The sequence below is a fragment of the Taudactylus pleione genome, unplaced genomic scaffold (assembly GCF_031769625.1).
Source record: "Taudactylus pleione unplaced genomic scaffold, aTauple2 ptg000250l, whole genome shotgun sequence".
In the NCBI taxonomy this organism is placed as follows: Eukaryota; Metazoa; Chordata; class Amphibia; order Anura; family Myobatrachidae; genus Taudactylus; species Taudactylus pleione.
In genome coordinates, this window is record NW_028284652.1 from 1,045,619 (window position 1) to 1,060,638 (window position 15,020).

Genomic DNA, 15,020 nt, shown 5'->3' on the forward strand with positions numbered 1-15,020 from the left:
TGCGTAGTATGCACCTAATAATATTCTCAGCAGTAGCGATGCGTAGTATGTACCTAATAATATTCTCAGCAGTAGCGATGCGTAGTATGTACCTAATAATATTCTCTGCAGTAGCGATGCGTAGTATGTACCTAATAATATTCTCAGCAGTAGCGATGCGTAGTATGTACCTAATAATATTCTCAGCAGTAGCGATGCGTAGTATGTACCTAATAATATTCTCAGCAGTAGCGATGCGTAGTATGTACCTAATAATATTCTCAGCAGTAGCGATGCGTAGTATGTACCTAATAATATTCTCAGCAGTAGCGATGCGTAGTATGTACCTAATAATATTCTCAGCAGTAGCGATGCGTAGTATGTACCTAATAATATTCTCAGCAGTAGCGATGCGTAGTATGTACCTAATAATATTCTCAGCAGTAGCGATGCGTAGTATGTACCTAATAATATTCTCAGCAGTAGCGATGCGTAGTATGTACCTAATAATATTCTCAGCAGTAGCGATGCGTAGTATGCACCTAATAATATTCTCAGCAGTAGCGATGCGTAGTATGCACCTAATAATATTCTCAGCAGTAGCGATGCGTAGTATGCACCTAATAATATTCTCAGCAGTAGCGATGCGTAGTATGTACCTAATAATATTCTCAGCAGTAGCGATGCGTAGTATGTACCTAATAATATTCTCAGCAGTAGCGATGCGTAGTATGTACCTAATAATATTCTCAGCAGTAGCGATGCGTAGTATGTACCTAATAATATTCTCAGCAGTAGCGATGCGTAGTATGTACCTAATAATATTCTCAGCAGTAGCGATGCGTAGTATGTACCTAATAATATTCTCAGCAGTAGCGATGCGTAGTATGTACCTAATAATATTCTCAGCAGTAGCGATGCGTAGTATGTACCTAATAATATTCTCAGCAGTAGCGATGCGTAGTATGTACCTAATAATATTCTCAGCAGTAGCGATGCGTAGTATGTACCTAATAATATTCTCAGCAGTAGCGATGCGTAGTATGCACCTAATAATATTCTCAGCAGTAGCGATGCGTAGTATGCACCTAATAATATTCTCAGCAGTAGCGATGCGTAGTATGCACCTAATAATATTCTCAGCAGTAGCGATGCGTAGTATGTACCTAATAATATTCTCAGCAGTAGCGATGCGTAGTATGTACCTAATAATATTCTCAGCAGTAGCGATGCGTAGTATGTACCTAATAATATTCTCAGCAGTAGCGATGCGTAGTATGTACCTAATAATATTCTCAGCAGTAGCGATGCGTAGTATGTACCTAATAATATTCTCAGCAGTAGCGATGCGTAGTATGTACCTAATAATATTCTCAGCAGTAGCGATGCGTAGTATGTACCTAATAATATTCTCAGCAGTAGCGATGCGTAGTATGTACCTAATAATATTCTCAGCAGTAGCGATGCGTAGTATGTACCTAATAATATTCTCAGCAGTAGCGATGCGTAGTATGTACCTAATAATATTCTCAGCAGTAGCGATAAGTAGTATGTACCTAATAATATTCTCAGCAGTAGCGATGCGTAGTATGTACCTAATAATATTCTCAGCAGTAGCGATGCGTAGTATGTACCTAATAATATTCTCAGCAGTAGCGATGCATAGTACTATTTACCTAATAATATTCTCTCCAACACCACATCTCAGCAATGCTCACAGGGTCTGAGGAGAATATAGTGTAAATGACAATAGCAGGATGACACATTGCTAGTTCTAGGAGTACATTTGCTTTAGTAATGTCTCTGGTTACTAATGAACTGAAATATCATTAATATTGGTTCAGCCCTTAAAATGGCGGTCTCTACTGGCTGTAGGTGACAAATTATATTTTGAAAACAATAGCCTAGATTACCACTAGATGTCACTATAACATTAGGATAAAAACATGACAAAAACATACAGCACACATTGGTGCACATGGCAATTTAGGGGAGGGGACGGCTTAGCTTGACAAAAAGCCCAAACACGCCATGTCTTGACGTGTTCATGCACCCTTGCTCCGTTACCGTCATTCCCTTTGTAAATGTCCTGACTCCAGATATCCTAATGTGGGGAGGTATAGAACATACATATAGTTCATATGTATGGAAAAAATATATGTACAGAAAGAATGCACTATAAATAGATGATGAAAATGACTGATGTGTTATACTGTATGTTATACAGTATATTATAATATAACATGAATGTATCTTCACATTGTTAGAAACACATACGGATCTTATCTATACATTAACATTTTATATCACTATTAAGGAATCTTACATTTATTGGAAGGATATATATTACCACACTATACGGCTTTTGCCAATTGATGTATCAGGACTATATTTTGGCAGTGTGGTCAGATACTGTACTAATTAATATGTCATATATTGACTGTAAAATTAGTCAAGGAACACAGAGTTAGTAACAAATCTCTTGCAAAACTATTACATTTTGTATATACTGAGAAATAAGGGATCATTACATTTCTGCCAGACAGTCACATTTTGTGAGTAATCATATTATTTGTCTATAACGTACAGTAATGTTGGCTTTCTAATCTAATACATATTTTAACAGGTACATCTCTAGTGTTCTCTTAGGGTAAAATTATTAAAAGGTACATTTTAACTGGTTATCTTTACATTTTAATATATAAAAAAGGGTGCCCACCGAAAAAGGCTTTTCTTCCTGCCTCTTGGGGATGTAATCAGTAAGCCACTATACGGGATGCCGACTGTCTAATTGTGATCCCATCCCGACCCGTCTCTTGCAATTAGTGTTTCTAGTGATACTGTATTAAGTCTTGGGAGTACCACCAACCCAGTGCCTGTTTATGTGCTTTGTAAGGCGCTGCGGAACACTTGTGGCGCCATATAAATAAAGGATAATAATAATAATAATAATAATAATAATAATAATAACTAGAATTATTTCAAATTGATAGGCCCTCCACGTTGGTGTTATTATTTATCCTCTGCAATTTGACTCGCTAGTGCGGATTTATAATCTCTTATGAACCTCCATACTGTTGCCTATTCTCCCAGAATGTCCAGGAGACTAATGAATTAGGGTGAGACCTGCCAAACCCATGTGACAGCATGAACTTATCCACCAATTTGTGTCTTCAAGACCTCCTACCTTAGACTATACTGGGTACCTAATTTACAGGTAGGAGCAAAACAAGCTAAAGGCTGCAAAATGAAACATGGACAAAGCATGTTGCGATGCATGGGGTTCAATTGCTTACATGAGACATTCTGTGTGTTTTTGCATGTAGCCAGCGGCATAGCTAGAAGGGTACGGGTCGCACCGATTGACACCATCCAAGAGGGTGACACCAAAATGGCAAAGCTGCTCTGCTCTTTTATTATCAGCCCCTCGGATGGTATCACCAGGCAGTGCTGCAGCAGTGGTGATGGATGACGCGTGCATGTGCGCTTCATCCATACCCCACCTGTGTCTGGAGAGGCTGGGTAAGCCTCCAGCGTGAAGAAGATGGGGTGTGACATGCGGTCATGCCCACATAACAGCGCACATGAGGAAGCATGGCCTCGCGGGCATGAGAAAACTCCTTTGGCACGTGGAAGAGGTCGGTAAATGCAGCAGTGGGTGTTACCACACCTGGTGATGCCTCAGCATGTACCACAAAAATAAAGGAGAGTATCACATATTAGCAAGGAACTGTGCACCACTCCCAACTCTCAGGAGTTTATATGCTAAAGCTGCTGATTCTTGGCAAATTTGCGAGCATAATTTTGCGAGTATGACTATTGCCCTTTTTAAACCAGCCCTCAAAGCCGCAGAGAATCCTATGATTTGAAAAACTGATAACTAAATCTGGCTGCACATTTTAAGTTTCCCTCCCCTCAGGCTAACAAGGTTTTTCCAAAGTACAAAAGTGCATCTTATTATTGAATTGAGGAGAGAGTGCTCAGATGAGCACGAGAGAGCTCAAATCCCGAGGTAGTGGAAGATTGGGAACATTGTATACCGGGGCTGAATGGGTTAAGGATTTTAGCAAGCCAGCCCATTCGTTGTAAAAGGGGCATGTTGGGGGTGGGGACACTGCTATTGTGTGTTATCTCTTGGGCAGTGATCTGCATTGTTTTCCTGTGTTCTCCTGCCTCCTCATTTCTCCCTCCCCATTTTCGTTTGTTAAGTTAGGTATCGCTTTGTTCCTGTATATGGGTTCAATCCCACATCTGTTGATAGGGCGTTTATGACTTTAAATAAGGCCCTGATGGGCTCAATGACTAAAATAGGATAATCATACCCCCTCCCCTGCTTTATGTGGCAATAATATTATGATTAAGTAGTGCCCAACTTCTTCTCACAATCACCACCCACGTCTCTAAGAAAAGAAGGAAAGTATGTTGTAATGTAAAATGCACATATGCCAACTGACCCTCATTTCTGGCCACACTCCCAGGTTTTAGGGGCAAATCCTTATTTCCCAAATATTGACCAACTAAACAACACAGTAATCCTCTTAAGGTGGGTACACACGGTACGAATGTGCACCCAGCGATGCGACCCATGATCCCAGGCCGACATATCGGGCAGTCCGGACACATGGGGCGATACAGTGCCCGACCGCCCGATATGCTGGCCCCCGCCGCATAGCGTTGCATGGGATCGTCAGCCGCATCGACTGATCTTCCTGCATGTACAGAAGATCAGGCGATGCAGCTGACGACCCCACACGATGTTGTGCATACACACGGCACATTTTAGACGATTTGTCGTTCTAATCGGTCGAAAACAGTAAAATCTTTTAAAATATGGTACCGTGTGTAGGCACCTTTACTCTGATTAGTAACTGAAGCTCTCAGTCTGTATTAATTTCTGGTCACTGTAAATTGATATTTATTAGGGAGTAACATTTACAATGTAAAATTAAAGAATTATAGGAGATACAGTTTGACTCACATGCTCTGTTAGTGAGGAGTCTTTTTCCAGGAACTGAACTGCACAATAGGCAAGCTGTGGAGAGAAATAGCACGTCAAAGTACTACGCAACTCAAATGCCTGTCCCACTTTATAATACTCTATTATAACGGCACATTTTATATGCTGCACAAAATTAAATTGACATGAACTGTGCACTTATATATATACTCCTTCAAAGGATGGCACTCCTATCTGCACAGAATCAAAGCTGCCAGGGTGCTCAGGATCTGTAATAAAACAGTTCCATATCTCCCCAATAGCGGTACTCATCTGGACTAGTAAAGACATCACTCCATATCTGTTGGTTCCAACGTGTCGGATTTTAGTCCTTTATCAAGGACCACGTGAAAAATTTTTCACTTGGTCCTTGATAAAGGAGTAAAACCCGAAATGTTGGAACCAACAGATATGGAGTGATGTCTTTACTAGTCCAGATGAGTGCACTATCAGGGAGATTTTATATATATATATATATATATATATATATATATATGTATATATATATAGTGCATTCCGGGGTGCCATCCATAGTAATTATGCAAGCAGTGACCGCCTCTTAAACAGGGATCAGAGGGCACTCAGCGGACTTCACAAATATGTAAGGGGATTATTCCATAAACATCATCGACGTCTATTCATCAGCATATCCTGACATTTCAGTAGGACACACCAGTTTCCAGACCATGAAAGGGACGGGGATCCCAAAAGACGTGGGAATTTCTAGGTGAATTACGGCAGAGGTCATGTGGATCAGGTAGATAGGGCAAGGCTTATTTTACCCTTGGATTGCACGTATGCTCATTCTTAAAGGCTGTGGACATGGTCCCCCACTGTCACCACGAACTCTAAGCCTCAATACAGATTACAGTATCAATCCTTCTCCTGTACATGGCTGTATGGCCATTGATGGCTCTTACCTGGGCATGGAATATAGAGAGTGATTTTGCAGAGTGCAGAGGTATCAATACTCGGACCAGAAACTGCTTGTGTTCAGATTTTAGAGGTAACGCAAAACCATTGATGATACTGCAAAATGAAAGAGAAACAAGGTAACATGCCGTTCCAGAATAGCGCATAATGCCCACTGGCATTACAGGTTTTCCCTCACACCTAAACTTGCGATGTCAGCATTAAGGTGCCTACACACATAGCGATGTGCTCACGATCCGACCTGAGGCACGATTTCCCCTGAACTCTTCCCAGGCAGCTCCCCGGCAGTCGTGGTCACGAACTGGAGTAAAAAATGTCCAATCTGACTTAAGATCTATCGTGCATCCAGTGCATTGTGTCCCAGATTGGCAAATCTGCCCTACATCTCAGCAGATTTGAAGATGAGATGTACGACAAACGGGGACGCACATCGGCATTGTGATCATCAGTAGAAACTCACGATTTGGCCATATTTTACACGATTTGTCATCACGCTTCGTCGAAATCGGGCAAAGCGTGTAAAAAATCGCCATGTGTGTAGGCACCTTTACAGTAAAGCTGGGTACATACTGACAGATACATTGGCCGATCAATTGATCGGCCAATGTATCTGCTGCCCATGGGGCAGTGTGTACCCGTGATATGTCGGTGAACGTCGGTGTTCACCGACATATCTCATTGGCTGTGCTGCACAGCTGATGGACAGATATGTCTGCAGACCGCCCATACACACACAGCGGCAGCCACGAGGAGGGGGGCGGGACACGCCTCCTGGTCGCCAGGACCTGCGGGCAGGCACAGATGATGGTTGTTCAGTGTGTATGAACAACCATCATCTGCAGATATATCTGTATAGTGTGTACCCACCTTAAGTTCCCGATATGTGCATAGCAGGGCATCGTGCCGATGCCTTACGGAAATTGACGCTGGACTGAATCCACCCAAAGAATTCAAAGGTCAGTGCCCACTTATGCAATGTGATCTAAATACAGGGACTTGCATCATTCTTTTGAAGGATCAAAGAATCTGTGTATCCATCACCCACCTGCCCAGGATTTCCAGGAGCTCCGCTACACCATTAAACCGTTCTGTTTCATAGATAAATCTATAATAAAAACGAAATAAGCAAAAAAGTACCAATTAGTAACATTAGAAACATTACCTTGTAACATGTACAATTATATGCATCTTTTCACTTCTTACTATAGTTCTATCTATTTACATTGAAACTCCTAGGACATTGACAAGAGGCTTCCTAGTCATTACAGATGCTCAATTTTGTTTAAAAATTGGTCTCAAACCCATTTGTCCCATCATCTGCAAATTTAAAAAATCTTCGATAAATTCTCGTACTTTACAGAAACTCAAAAATGTGATAAATTTGATCAAAAAGGTTTAACCATGTTCGAGCTTGTTTGAGATTGAATGTCTACATTGTAATATACTTTAATAGTTTTCCATGCGAAAGGCAACCTAGAGAAAAGTAATGTCCACCGTTCAAATAATAAAATGTAACAAAACTATAAGATGTAACCATTCATGGGCCAGATTCAATTAGCTGCTGTAATTACCTGCGTGCTAATTGGTTGGCCGCGGCTATCAATTACAGATCACAGCAGTCTGCAATAAGCCCATAGACTGCATTTAACGCAGATTTCTGTTAGAGCCTGAGGAAGGCTCGAAAAAGAAATCTGCGGTAAATGCCCTAAAAGTGGGTGCCGTGACCACATTAACCTATGGGTTACCGCGCATTATCCGCAATTTTACTGTGCAAGGAAAAGGGGTTGTAAATGAATAGTCTCAGGCGTAAAAGCCAGAGGCTACAACCCTTTTCCTAACGTGTTAAATTACAGCGGCTGATTGAATTCGGCCCTTAAGCATAAGTAGGCAAATATTATAGATCATATTAAAATCTTTTGTTGTACACGTGTGTCCACAATCCACAGGCATTTTACCTCCGTGCACTACAAGTCGCATTAATCATAAACTTGACCTTTGAAACGTGGAAGGGAACAGTGAACCCATATTGTACCAGGCCAGGATCACAAATGTACTGGGAACAAGTCCAAGGCCATCAAACCAGCCAAATTTGTTGAAATTTGGAACTAGTGACACCATCACACCCAACAGTGAAAAAAATAAATCAGTATCTTTTTTTAATTTTTCAAGATTAATTTCATGGGAAGAGTCAAAGGACATATCCTACGGTCAGCGTAAACAGATCTGCCGCAAAATGTGCGAGTATCTCATAAGATTGTCCAAGTATTCACTGTTGTTACTGATATGCTAAATAAACTGCGTCTTTCATTACGGATTGAAATCTATTCATCCATATTCATGCTGTATTTTACCTTCAGTGTACAACAGTATTTATGCATAAACTGTGGCATTCAGATGTCACCATGACAGAGAGACCTACTGTACAGCGTCGAGAAAACCTGTAATTATATCTGTTCAGTTGATGAAAAGGTTTAGCAAGCAAAATGTATAATTGTCAGTAAAAGTCAACCACTAAAACCTGGGCAATTTGTGAAGATTTGGAGATGTCGTAAATGAAATCTTTATCTCTCACCTCACCAGCCCTTTACTCTGGCTTTGGCTGGTGGCAAATTAAGGGACTGATGCTTACATGCAGTCTAAGCCACTCTGACTTATATTAACAAAGTGCAATAGTGTGTACCAACCTCACTGGTAGTGATTTAGAAACAAATAAAATAACCTCTGTAGTGATTGTGCTTCAACCAATAACAGTTATTATATCCTGGGAGGGGGTGCTACCACTGACAATTAGGTAAAGCAGTGGTTCTCAAACTCAGTCCTCAGGACCCCACACAGTTTACATTTTCCAGGTTGCTTAGCAGGTGCACAGGTGGATTTATTACTCACTGACACATTTTAAAAGATCCACAGGTGGAGCTAATTATTATACTTGTGATTCTGCTAGGAGACCTGGAAAACATGCACTATTTGGGGTCCAAAGGGGCCGAGTTTGAGAACCTGTGAGGTAAAGCAATACATATTAGGTAGAGAAGAGAGAATTGTCTTTCTTTGTGGATGAACTTATAAATAACATAACATAATTTAAAACATAACTTTTATTGAACACTTTATAAATAACACTTTAGTAGCTTTTATTAAAACTGAATGTTAGATAGGATGTGTATGGAAAACAAAGATAGTGATTAAAGTTTGCTGTGCATCCTACACTGTTCTCTATATTTTTATTGTAATTAGGTCATTTAAAAAAGTAAATGTCAGCAAGAAGGTGATATAAAATGACCCCCTAGGATTCAATTCTGTGGTAAGGCGTTATCAAATGTATGTCTAGTGATATATGTTGTTTTAATCTGTATGGATTATATGTAAGTAAATTCAGTATATATAAAGTATAATCCAACTCTTAGTATATCTCTGTAGATTATGGGTTAACAAAATTGTTCGGTGCTCATACGGCCAAACTATAAATAGCCCAAACTAGAAACTTATTGTAGAGCTAAAACTAGCCAATATAAAACTAATAACTGGTGCTCATACTGTACGGCCAAATTACACTGAAGTTCCAAAAGTCATGGGATATTAGCATGTAAAGGTAAATGGTGTCACCGTACTGTGACATCTTGGAAATGCTCAGACCTGCATCAGTTGTAATCTGACATCTCGTAAATGAGTTTGAACACCGGCTAGACTGCTCATGCTGATGTGAATTTTAAGATTTCGAACGAGACATGATAGTGGGTGCCCAACGGATGGGACATTCCATTTCCGAAATTGTGCGGACATTCAAATTCCTCGATCTATGGTGTCACATGTGTATCGGGAATACTTTGTGGAAGGCATTACCACCCACTGTGGAGAGCACAGTGGCCGACCAAGGGTGCTACATGACCGTGACCAGTAGCGTCTGGCCATAATTGTCTGTAGTAACAGACAAGTAATACTAGCTCAAATCACATCCACATTCAATGCAGGAGGTACCAGACGCAGGTCAGTGCAGAATTCTTAGTTATCATGGGATATGGGAGCAGAAGACCCACCAGAGTGCCCCTGTTAACACTACGACACCGGACACAGCACCTCACCTGAGCTTGTGACATCGCTAATTGGACCCTGGAGGACTGTGGTCAGATGAGTCATAGTTCCAGTTGTTGCAGGCTGATGGTAGGGTTTGGGTGTGGTGCAGACCCCAGTAGGCCATGAACCCCAGTTGTCAACAAGACACCTTGCATGCTGGTGGTGGTTCCATAATGGTGTGGGGTGTGTTCACGTGGCATGGGTTGGGTCCGCTGGTCCCTCTGAACACGTCATTGACCAGTGACCACTACATTGCATTGCTTGATGACCATTTGCAGTCTTTCATGGACTTCATGTCCCACCACATTGATGGAGCAGGATAATGCATAGTGTCATCATGTCCCAAGCTGTCCAGGATTGGTTTCAGGAGCATGCTGTAGAGTTTCAATGAATGGTGCGGCCACCACGTTTCCCCAACATGAAGCCAATTGAGCATTTATGGGACGTGGTGGAGAGGTCCATCGCACCCAAGAACCTGCACCTACAAATATCAGGGAGCTGTGGGAATCTATCCAGATGGCATGTGTAAACATCTCTCCAAAGATCATCCGTCCACTTGTGGAATCAATACCACATCACATTGCTGCATTTCACCAGGCTAGAGGAAGTCCTACACGAAACTAGGCATCTATCTCATGACTTTTGGCATTTCAGTGTAGAAGGTAGAAGGATATACATTGAGGAGGGGGAAAGGACGAAAGAGAAAGCCAGGAAGAATGGGGGTAGGGGAAAGACATGGGAACCCGGAAAGAAAAAGAAAAATGAAAAACAAACACCGGGACATGGACAGGTCCCCACTGAGGCTGCTATGTACACCAAATTTTTTTGCCACCTACTTTTATTATTGGCATATTCTTTTGTAGTGTTAACTATACACAACATGGCAGTGTAACAGTTTGTGTGTACTACAAAATAGTTTATGCATTTTGTTATTATTATTGGTCCAAAGTGTTTAGGGATTGATGTGGAGTTGAACCCACACCTGTTGGCAGAACACATCTTGTGTGTTTAGCACTGTTCATGCTCAGGAGCAGAGCGTTCACAAGTATGGGTGATGCAGTGTCATCCACAGTTCAATGACTTCAATCACATCTCCACTTCTGACTGAAGAGTTATAAGTGGGCTGTACTGGGGCGCTATCACGTAGGCAAAATTGTTGATGCAACTGTGGGCTATGCTGAGTCTAACTTAGGCGTAAATACAGCTGTTGTTTGGATACATACATTTTGCACCAAATGTTAGCTGGTGCAAGTACGTACTGATGCTGACGTCTAGTAGGGAGTCCAAAAACAAACATAGGTGCACCGCAAGACACGTACAACTGCATATGGATGGATATACACATTTCTTCCATACATGCAATGCAGGAGCATATGAGCCAGATTTACATCCAACTCATGCGTTTCATGTTGAAATATAATTGCAATGCTTTGGTTTCCTGTAATTTTCCACTTTGTCAATACTTACTCCATTGCATGTGCTGGCAATATGACCTATACCATATGGAACCAGCTATCTTAAGTCACTTAGCGGAGCATGTGATTTTATACCAATTTGCCACCGGCTACCACAAATACACAGAGACAAGAGAAACCATTTTTGTAATAGACTGTACCTGAGAAATATATTGTTGCACTGCTTTCTGATATATGCTCTCAGTCCCAGGAATTTTCCATAGACGCGATGCAGAATGGTTTTCAAATATTCCCGCTCACGGGGGTCCTCACTATCAAACAGATCCAGGAGCTTCAAAAGCACAGAGGAAATGTTATGGGAGAAATATCATACAAAGACTAAAACGATTATGTAATAAGTTCCATGATTACAGAACTAACGTGATTACGGCAATCAGTTATACGGTAAAACCAGCTTTATAACTGATTGTCTCTTAAAATTTAGTGTCGAACTTGCTGAATCTTGCCGGCTCCATAATCTCTCCTCCTATTACATTTCTCGCTATGGGGGGGCATGATCAGTGGAGATCAAGGACAGAAATGAGACTACTGTTGCTCAGTGGGAGCAGCCTCCTTGTACCCTCCCCTTAGCAGTATGTACTGATGCTGCTGCGCTGCTATACAGCGGCCTGCAGTAGTGAGCAGAAGTTTTACAGGTGGGGCGTTCGCACTAATCACCTCTCCACTGGATCCGCCCCTCCTCAGCAGTGCTGCAAAGGGGGAGGGCACAATGTCCTCCTCACCAGCTCACCTGGGCCCCTCCAACCAGGCCTGGGTAAGTAGAATCTTCTCCCCTACGCCCCTCTCAGCACCCCTGAATGTATGTAGGGCTTCTAACATAATATAGATGTATTAGTGAAATATACTAGAAGTATGCACTCACCATGAGGACAAATTTCTGGTCCACGTATCTCTTGGCCAGTGACGGCTGGAAATCCTGACTCTCCAGGAAGCGGAGGAAGAATTCATACACCAACTAGACAGAGACAGAAACAGAAATTTGATATTCAAGTAAGAAGCACAAAATTGGTGACAGCAGCAGATATGAGAAGGAGAAAGGAACAAGTTGCGGTAAATATTCATGTGGAAGGGACAAATTAAAGGTAAAGAAATTTGAAAATTTCTTATGTATAAAATAAATAGGCTTTTAGTGAAAGCTTTACCAGAGGAATGATTCACCTTAAGCAGTTACCATTGTATTTCCTCCTGTATACATGTGCCAACCTCATCAAAGAGCAATATCTCTCTTAAAGGGCCAGAAACACCAAAATACAGGCTCTGCTAATGCACACACCTTATTTCTGCCTATGATACAAATAAGGTTCAGGGTGTCCTTTCTCATATGTAAATTACTTTTGTTTTGTAGAAGTAATAAATAGTAACTATTAATCTTAGTGTAATTATATATATGGGGGGGGGAACGTATTACTAAAGGACAGCTATGTCCACCATCTTTCACCTGAAGATGTGGCCAGGAAGGCTCAAAATTTGGCTCATCCTCCTCAGGGTCAAACTCTGGATTGTCAGTGGGAGGCAGCGTCCGAAATATATTCACTGAGATCTGTGGAAAAGAAATGGAGAAGATCAAATGACGTAGAAGCATAATGACAAAACTCACCTTCTCCCTGAAAGCTCCCAGCTAAATGGGAGTGTGACCTATCATCTACACAGGACAGATGTGCTTCATCCAGGCTCTTTATCACATGTGGCAGGATCTGATAACATTGGGGTTTACCCTTCCTATTGCAGCCGCAGAGTGCACAGTTCCCTGCAGTTACTACTATTTCTGCCTTAGAGATACCATAATGACACCAGTTGCCCCTAATGGTTGAGTTCTACCTTAAGTGATGAGAAAACATAATCTGAACAGGCTTTCCCAGCTTCCACAATTTAATGTCTGGTTCACAAGACGTTATCTTCACAGTTCCAGGTCCTCACGACCTAAACTCAAGGTAAAGGTAACATATCAAGTGCTTATTACAGATAGAAGCAGAATACTAGGTAATATAAGTCATATACGAATACTAAGCTGATGGTATGACACCAGGTTACCAGATAATATGCAGGATACAATACCAGCAATAACCAGAAGGCACAAGTTCAGATAGAAGAAAGCAGTAGAGTCAGTTATCACTACAAGAGTAAATCCATGTGAAATAGAATGAACAGAGTAGGTATACAAAGGCAGTGGTGACCCCAAGCAGGAGACAATCAGTTTAGTCTCTGTACACAGGCAGCTGTCGGTCCAGGCTGCAGATAATAAGCATGGTTGACATACACAGGCAGAGGTTGGTCCAAGTAGCAGATAATAAGCATGTTTGGTATACACAAGCATGGTCCAGGCAGCAAATAATATGTGGAGTGAGGATACACAGGCGGTAGTGGATCCAAGCAGCAGACAGTAAGTGAACTTGGAGCACACAGGCAGCTGTGCATCCAGGCAGCAGATAATAAGCATGGTCCAGGTATATAGACAGTGGTTGGTCAAGGCAGCAGATAATAGGCATGGTCCAGGTATATAGACAATGGTTGGTCAAGACAGCAGATAATAGGCATGGTCAAGGTACAAAGGCTGCAATCGGTCCATGCAGCAGTCAATAAACAGAGACAGGGTACACAGGCAGTGGCCGTTCCAAGCAGCAGACAATAAGCAGAGTCAGAGTATACAAGTAGCAGTCGAACTTATAAGCAACATATCAGCAAGGACAGGCCTGGGATGAATTATGTAGAACACTATAACCAGCAATGATCATGCACTGAAACTGCCTTTTAAAGCAGCTGAAACCAATCAGGATGTGGCATGATGCAAGCACCCAGATGGAAGGACATCATATAAAGCTTGAGATGCGCGGCCCTGTGATAACACAAGTGCTGCAGCTGATCAGATGAACAACATCAGTCTGCCTGCTAACCTCAAGCTGTCACCCACTGCTCTTAACATTATCATTCCTTGAGAAAGGTTCAAGCAAGCCATAAGACTATACGTATTAGGCAATGTCCTATTAGGCAAAGTCATGATGGTCTCTCTCAGGATTCCAGGACCATTACTTGGGTCCATACACTTTCTGATGAACTACTTAAATGTAGTTGTGCTGTAACTATAACCATTTTAAATTAAGAATTTTCTAAACCGTATATTTTGTTTGACCATCAACAATCACCAGAGACAGTTTAGAAGATTGACTTCTTATGGAGAGAAGCCTAGTATCAATAATGAAAAATAAAAAGTTCTAGGAAGTCTTAAAGATCAAGGAAGATCTTACCGAAAAGCAACCGGATTTAGGCCCTCATTCAGAGCCGGACGCTCGTATAGCTGTGGGTCACCACCCACAGCACATACGAGCGTGCAGGATGATGGTCGCGATGGTCTTGACCATCGCGACCATCGCCAGTGCGACCAGAAGCCTGTGGTCGGGGTTTTCGACCACAAGCCCTGGAGTGATTTTGGCTCTATCAGAGCCAAAATCACTCCCACTGACATCACTAGTGATGTCAGTGGGGCCGACTTCTGACGGTAGGCGTTCTCTTGGGAACGCCTCCGTCTGGCAGGCACGCCCCCGGCATGCCCACCAAAGGGGGCGTGCTGT

At 41.9% G+C, this 15,020-nt stretch overlaps 1 protein-coding gene across 2 annotated transcripts in view; it reads right to left on the reverse strand.

The window, feature by feature from the left end:
• The window catches only part of PPP2R5B (protein phosphatase 2 regulatory subunit B'beta), a 76,740-nt gene that overhangs the window by 30,240 nt on the left and 31,480 nt on the right, over positions 1-15,020 (reverse strand). For both annotated transcript variants that reach the window (XM_088480014.1, XM_088480015.1), the window contains exons 4-9: positions 12,893-12,994; positions 12,317-12,409; positions 11,595-11,725; positions 6,954-7,013; positions 5,896-6,004; positions 4,958-5,011 (exon numbers count right to left, since the gene is read on the reverse strand). In XM_088480014.1, coding sequence (XP_088336140.1) covers positions 4,958-5,011; positions 5,896-6,004; positions 6,954-7,013; positions 11,595-11,725; positions 12,317-12,409; positions 12,893-12,994 — 549 coding nt within the window. The remainder of the gene's footprint in view (positions 1-4,957; positions 5,012-5,895; positions 6,005-6,953; positions 7,014-11,594; positions 11,726-12,316; positions 12,410-12,892; positions 12,995-15,020) is intronic.